Source organism: Gobio gobio (genome assembly GCF_949357685.1).
Source record: "Gobio gobio genome assembly, chromosome: 3".
Taxonomy (NCBI): Eukaryota; Metazoa; Chordata; class Actinopteri; order Cypriniformes; family Gobionidae; genus Gobio; species Gobio gobio.
In genome coordinates, this window is record NC_137099.1 from 288435 (window position 1) to 295934 (window position 7500).

The window sequence follows — 7500 nt, forward strand, 5'->3', positions numbered from 1 at the left end:
CGCAGTGTGTTCAGTGCTTCATCGTGTGTGTGTGTGTGTTCAGTGCTTCATCATGTGTGTGTGTGTGTGTGTTCAGATCACGCGCTGCGCCTGTGGAACGTTCAGACAGACACTCTGGTGGCCATCTTTGGAGGTGTGGAAGGCCATCGGGACGAGGTCTTGAGCGCGGTGAGTGTGTGTGTGTGTGTGTGTGTGAGTGTGTGTGTGTGAGAACTCCCTCTGGACATGCTGGATCAAATATAGGTCTATCTGAAATAAAGAGTAAAGGCTAACCCTGACTAAAGTTTTTTTCTTTTCTAGTAGGCTAGTTAATTTGAGCCGTTGATCACGCTCCTCCGCCTCCATGTCAGTGTCTGTTATTGGCTATTTGCTTATTATTTATTAAATCCGGGCAATTTGGTTGATAAAACACAGATTAAAATTAAGATACAATTTATACAAAACGAAATTCACTTTAAAGAAATGCTTTCAACAAAACAAAACTTTGAAGTGTTATTGAACTTATTGAAGACCCATCTTCTGACATTATATTATGTGTCCTGTTCACTTTTCAACGTAAATGAAATAATAATAAATAACATTATCATATTTAAACTGAAACTAATTACGTGTTTTAATGGCTACAAGTATAGTAGGCTAGAGTAGAGAGAAATGTCATGTCGGAGCGGGATTTGAGCTCATCATTTTACCGCTGAGCTTTGATTCCTCATGCTCTGGTTTGGCAGGTTTTTTGGCGTTAATTTTTATTTCCTGTCGCTGTACAAGCTCGTTTATTGTATATGACTGTACACCTTTTATTTAAAGATTTAATGTAGGCCCTTGCGTTACGATTGCAAGAAGAATCAACATTGTGAAAAATGTGATTTGCAGTCAAATGTCCCTGTGTGTGTGTGTGTGTGTGTGTGTGTGTGTGGGCTGTTTAAACGAGTGTTCTCACCGATATATTTGTTGTTCTTTCGTGTTTTATAGACTCGATATAAACACTATAATTTCGTTATTTTACTAACCCAACTAATGCATCCGCGCTTTCTATATTCCACACGAGGGAAAAAAGCTTCCACTTAAGAAGAGTTGTTCCTTTAAGCACTTTTTATTTTAATATATATCTCTTTACATAAATATTTTCTACTTAAAAAAACAACAATAATTTTGTTATTTTTCTAATCCAGCTAAATGACTTTTCTCAATCCGTTATGGAGCTATTCAATTTCGATTTTTCATATTGTTTTTTAAACGTTCATTCGAGTAGTTCAAATGACCACTCTAAAAATACATTGTCTGCTGACATTTCAGTATTTCACTGATTGTTCTGTTCGGATCTATATCGCCTATAATTATAATATAGCAATTTGTTATTGTATTATTATAAGTATAAAATAAATTTACATTTATGAAAAAAACCAACAAAATGCTTTAGCCTGATGATGATGATGATGATGATGATGATGCCGTTTCTCCATGGCTCATGTGAGTTTGTGAATGTAGGGCTAGGTTGATCACCTTGCAATTAAATTCTGAAACTACACGTAGTTTTGTAGTCTTTAAAAAAAAAATTATCTGAAGAATAACTCATTTTTAAATTTTAAAAGTGTGTGGTGTTGCACTGGCAGTATGCGGCACATAGCCTGAGTGCAACACCACACACTGTGATGTTGATGTGAATAAGGCTAAGCAGAATAAGTACAATTAATTAGGGGTGGGAATCACAGGTCAACACACGATACGATAATATCACCATATTTTGCCCACGATAACGATATATCACGATACCAGCGATTCTGTGACAGACGATATATTGCAAGAAAATCACCCACGATATATCACGATATCATTTTGTAAATGGAAAAAAAAGCATCAAAAAAGTCATATGATCATGTATATATGATCATGAATAGCATTAAAGTACAGTAAGTGCATATAAAGCTATCAAACAGCCATGAGAGAACAGTTTCTGTGACTAAATGATTTATAATAAAGAAAGGTCACATCACTAACTTATTCATAGCAGCAACATTTCATAGTTGGAAATTGCAAAAGGCACACATTACTAAAAATGTACAAAAACACACCCAGTATAAAACCTTATATAATAAAATATGGTCACATTTGAGTACCAAGCGGTACAATAATAAACTTGTCTTTTAAACATGTACACTGTCAGAGTCCTGCACGGGTGAAAAACATCCTAGTGTCGGATACGGGTGCGGGTCGGCTAGGACAAGGGAGAAACACGGGTTTTAAACAGTCACGTGCAAACTAATAAATATATATATATATATATATATGCGGATGTATATTGTAGATGTGTTCCTAAAACATATATGCATATTTTTAGGAACAGATCTACAAAAATATGCCTGTATTTCAAGTTGATAAAATAATTTCAAATCCATATCAGTGTATTTGTGGCCGCGCGGCGCGCGCTCTCCAGGAGAATCACAACCGCGCGCGCGACCTGCCGGCACTGCAGCCGTCGAGATGGATCCTGAGGAGTTGAAGAAAAGATAGCTGCGAATGTTAAACTTCATCGCTGAGGAAGCACACCATAGTACACAGATAACTGTGGTAACAAACCAAGCACAAGCAGTTCTATTGAAAAAGGTAGCTTTGCAAAGGTCACCCAGCGTAGGCTGATTCACTGATGGCGCACGAGGTGGGAATGCATGTTGGTTGTGTTGCCATTGTATTTTATTTTTCCGAGACAGTTCTTGCCGATTACATAGTCTTTAGTGAGCTTTTTTTGTATCGTCACTACAAAATCCAAAATGGACCCAAACGTTTGATTTAAAAGACGCGGGTGCATTTGTGATTTTTTTTTTTGTCGGCCAGCCATTGCGCTCGTATTTCTTCTTCACTGTTCCGTTCATCTGATCATCTGCAATCTGGGAAGCGCCACGCCGCCACCACAGGAAGTCTGGGGTACTGCCACAATGTAGACATTCATTTAAATATTCAGTTTTTGAAAATATCGATACTTGGAGCCAGAGTATCGATAACGTCTCGCGGCCGGAAATATCGCGATAAATCGACATATTGATTTTTTGTCCCACCCCTACAATTAATGTAATGATGATAATAATAATAACTATGATCATAATATTTTTATTTAATAATGACAAATATTTTTTTTATATTACATGCATGGGGAGCGAGCCAAATATCGCCTTGAAATCGCCAACAGATCTCTGCCTATCATCGATACACGATACTATCGTCTATCAGCACAACCCTAGTGTACAGTTTCCTGTGATGGGTAGGGGTAGTGTGTGTGTGTGTGTGTGTGTGTATATATGAGTGTGAGTGTGTGTATAGTGTGTGTATATGAGTGAGTGTGTGTGTGTTCGTATATATGAGTGTGTGTGTGTGTGTGTGTGTGTGTATATATGTGTGTGTATAGTTTGAGATGGTGGTCCAGTGGGTTAAACCACTGAACTGATATGCAGAAGGTTGCTGGTTCGATCCCACCAGTGTGTCCTTGAGCAAGGCACTTTACTCCATGTTGCTCCAGGGGGATTACAGGCCACTGTAAGTCGCTTTGGATAAAAAGCGTCTGCCAAAATCATAAATAGAGTGTGTGTGTGTGTGTGTGTGTGTGTGTGTATGTATATATATATGTGTGTGTGTATATGAGTATAATTAACACGGGTAGGTTTAGGGGCAGGGGCAGTGTGTGTGTGTGTGTGTGTGTGTGTGTGTGTGTGATCGGTAGGTTTAGGGGCAGTGTGTGTGTGTGTGTGTGTGTGATGGGTAGGTTTAGGGTCAGTGTAAGGGGATAGAATATACGGTATGTACGGTATAAAAACCATTACGCCTATGGAAAGTCCCCATAAAACATGAAAACCCAACGTGTGTGTGTGTGTGTAGGACTTTGACCTGCTGGGTGAGAAGATCATGTCGTGTGGGATGGATCACTCGCTGAAGCTGTGGAGAATCGACTCTGAGCGGATGCAGAAAGCCATCCGCGGCTCATACGAGTACAATCCCAGCAAAACCAACCGGTGAGTGTGTGTGTGTGTGTGTGTGTGTGTGTGTGTGTGTGTCTGTGTGGGCATGTTTTCGTGAAATATCAGGACACAAATGTGTATAATGACATGGGTATTACAAAAAGAGGGTGAAATATGAGGACGTTCCCCATGTCCTCACTTTTCAAAATGCTTATAAATCACACAGAATGAGTTTTTTTTCACAGAAAGTGAACTGCACAGTCTCCTGTGATGGGTAGGTTTAGGGGCAGTGTGTGTGTGTGTGTGTCTGTGTGTGTCTGTGTGTGTGTGATGGGTAGGTTTAGGGGCAGTGTGTGTGTGTGTGTGTGTGTCTGTGTGTGTGTGATGGGTAGGTTTAGGGGCAGTGTGTGTGTGTGTGTGTGTGTGTGTGTGTGTGTGTGTGATGGGTAGGTTTAGGGGCAGTGTGTGTGTGTGTGTGTGTGTGTGTGTGTGTGTGTGTGTGTGTGTGTGATGGGTAGGTTTAGGGGCAGTGTGAGTGTGTGTGTGTGTGTGTGTGTGTGTGTGTGTGTGTGTGTGTGTGTGTGTGTGTGTGTGTGTGTGTGTGTGTGTGTGTGTGTGTGTGTGTGTGTGTGATGGGTAGGTTTAGGGGCAGTGTAAGGGGATAGAAAATACGGTTTGTACGGTATAAAAACCATTACGCCTATGGAATGTCCTCACATTTCACAAAAACAAACGTGTGTGTGTGTGTGTGTGTGTGTGTGTGTGCTCCCGAGCCGGATTCATCCCGTCTTTCCTGTGTTTCAGGCCTTTTGTGTCCCAGAAGATCCACTTCCCGGACTTCTCCACTCGGGATATCCACAGGAACTATGTGGACTGTGTGCGCTGGCTCGGCGACCTGATCCTGTCGAAGGTACACACACACACACACACACACACCCACACACATACACACACTCACTTCAGTTGCTGCGCTCATCTTTATGATTTCTCTTGTTTGGTCATGTTTCGCAGTCGTGTGAGAACGCTATTGTGTGTTGGAAACCTGGGAAAATGGAAGACGATATTGACCAAATCAAACCGAACGAGTCTAATGTGACGATTCTCGGCCGCTTTGATTACAGTCAGTGTGACATTTGGTACATGCGCTTCTCTATGGACTTCTGGCAGAAGGTACTGGAGATCCCTCTGGGGCGCTGGGCTCCTGCAGCAGAGCAGCTCATCACTGTCACTGTCACTCATTAGTGTGTGTGTGTGAGACGGTGTGTGTGTGACGCGTGTGTGTGTGTCTTCACCTTCGCAGATGCTCGCTCTGGGAAATCAAGTCGGAAAACTGTACGTTTGGGACCTGGAAGTGGAGGATCCTCATAAAGCAAAGTAAGACTACACTTCTGACTGTGTGTGTGTGTCCTTGTGTGTGTCCTTGTGTGTGTCCTTGTGTGTGTCCGTGTGTGTGTGTGTCCTTGTGTGTGTGTGTTTGTCCTCATGGGTGTGTGTGTCCTCATGGTAGAGCTGCACGATTAATCGAAAAATAACCGAAACCGACATTCAGAACCTCTAACCGACGTATTTTTCCCATGTCGGTTATTTGGGTTTTCACGCAACTCCGCCCCGTCAGTCACATCAAGTGCAGTCTGCAGGCGCACACACACACACACACACACACACACACACAGAAGCAGGAGCGGTTATCTGTGTTTATACATGCCCACAATCACTATAGTAACTGCATGTTTTACACAGTTTATACAGGTCAGTTAATTGCTGTTCTTATAGCCTGCGCTGCGACACACACACACACACAGACGGCGCGCACAAGCCCCGAAGCCAGGTCGCTTTCACTTTCGTGCTCATAAAGTTTGTCAAGTATGTGTTTAAAGGCTTGCCAGTCTCAACATTTAAAGCGATTGTGAACTATTCAAACACAACAATACGGAAAGCTTCTCCGCTCAGGGCTCAGCTTCTCTCTGTGACTGTCGTGTCGCGTCTCTGAAAACACGCGCGCCCTGAAGGCAGATCTCTCACCTGCGTCCTCACAGAGCTTCATCTGGATGTGTTTTAAGCCCTGCCAGTTTGAACAGTAAAGGAGTTTTGGCCATCAGATGTGTGTTATGTTGAACTAATGTCTGATATATTGTGACACACACACTCAGACAGAAGCTCGCGCGTCACGTGAAGATCGCGCGCAGAAACGCAGCGTCACCGCCGTCCTGCGACTAAAGTCACTAAAGGAGCTCAGAAACTCAACCGTTATTGCATATATTTTAATAAAAAAAATCCACCTTTAATAGTAGAAAATATTTACAGAACAAACCTTATCAGTGAACTTACTCAACCTTATGAGGGCAAAAAAAGCTAAATAATCGTTCATTAATCGTAATCGAGGTCAAATGTTCAATTAATCGAGGTTTTTATTTTTGGTCAAATCGTTACAGCCCTACCTCATGTGTGTGTGTGTGTGTGTGTGTGTGTGTGTGTGTGTGTGTGTGTGTGTGTGTGTGTGTCCTCGTGTGTGTGTGTGTGTGTGTGTGTGTCCTTGTGTGTGTGTGTGTGTGTGTGTGTGTGTCCTCGTGTGTGTGTGTGTGTGTGTGTGTGTCCTCGTGTGTGTGTGTGTGTGTGTGTGTGTGTGTGTGTCCTCGTGTGTGTGTGTGTGTGTGTGTGTGTCCTCGTGTGTGTGTGTGTGTGTGTGTCCTTGTGTGTGTGTGTGTGTGTGTGTGTCCTTGTGTGTGTGTGTCCTCGTGTGTGTGTGTGTGTGTGTGTGTGTGTGTGTGTGTCCTCGTGTGTGTGTGTGTGTGTGTGTGTGTCCTCGTGTGTGTCCTTGTGTGTGTGTGTGTGTGTGTGTGTGTGTCCTCGTGTGTGTGTGTCCTCGTGTGTGTGTGTTCTCGTGTGTGTGTGTGTCCGTTCTCGTGTGTGTGTCCGTTCTCGTGTGTGTGTGTGTTCTCGTGTGTGTGTGTGTGTCCTCGTGTGTGTGTGTCCTCATCGGTGTGTGTGTGTGTGTGTGTGTGTGTGTGTGTCCTCGTGTGTGTGTGTGTGTGTGTCCTCGTGTGTGTGTATGTGTGTGTCCTCGTGTGTGTGTTCTCGTGTGTGTGTGTGTGTGTCCTTGTGTGTGTGTGTGTGTGTGTGTGTGTCCGTTCTCGTGTGTGTGTCCTCATCGGTGTGTGTGTGTGTGTGTGTGTGTGTCCTCATGGATGTGTGTGTGTGTGTGTGTGTGTGTGTGTCCTCATGGGTGTGTGTGTGTGTGTCCTCATCGGTGTGTGTGTGTGTGTCCTCATGGATGTGTGTGTGTGTGTGTGTGTGTGTGTGTGTGTGTGTGTGTGTGTGTGTGTGTGTGTCCTCATCGGTGTGTGTGTGTGTGTGTGTGTGTGTCCTCAGGGATGTGTGTGTGTGTGTGTGTGTGTCCTCAGGGATGTGTGTGTGTGTGTGTCCTCATGGGTGTGTGTGTGTGTGTGTGTGTGTCCTCATCGGTGTGTGTGTGTGTGTGTGTGTGTGTCCTCATCTGTGTGCGTGTGTGTGTGTGTGTCCTCATGGGTGTGTGTGTGTCCTCATGGATGTGTGTGTG

General features: G+C 43.4%; 1 protein-coding gene across 2 annotated transcripts in view; it reads left to right on the forward strand.

The window, feature by feature from the left end:
- Positions 1–7500, forward strand: part of eed (embryonic ectoderm development) — a 23088-nt gene that overhangs the window by 14699 nt on the left and 889 nt on the right. Inside the window, exons 7-11 of one of the 2 annotated variants that reach the window (XM_079811818.1) lie at positions 77–168; positions 3865–3998; positions 4749–4854; positions 4956–5114; positions 5245–5318. In XM_079811818.1, coding sequence (XP_079667944.1) covers positions 77–168; positions 3865–3998; positions 4749–4854; positions 4956–5114; positions 5245–5318 — 565 coding nt within the window. The remainder of the gene's footprint in view (positions 1–76; positions 169–3864; positions 3999–4748; positions 4855–4955; positions 5115–5244; positions 5319–7500) is intronic. The other variant, XM_079811819.1, reaches the window with a different exon arrangement.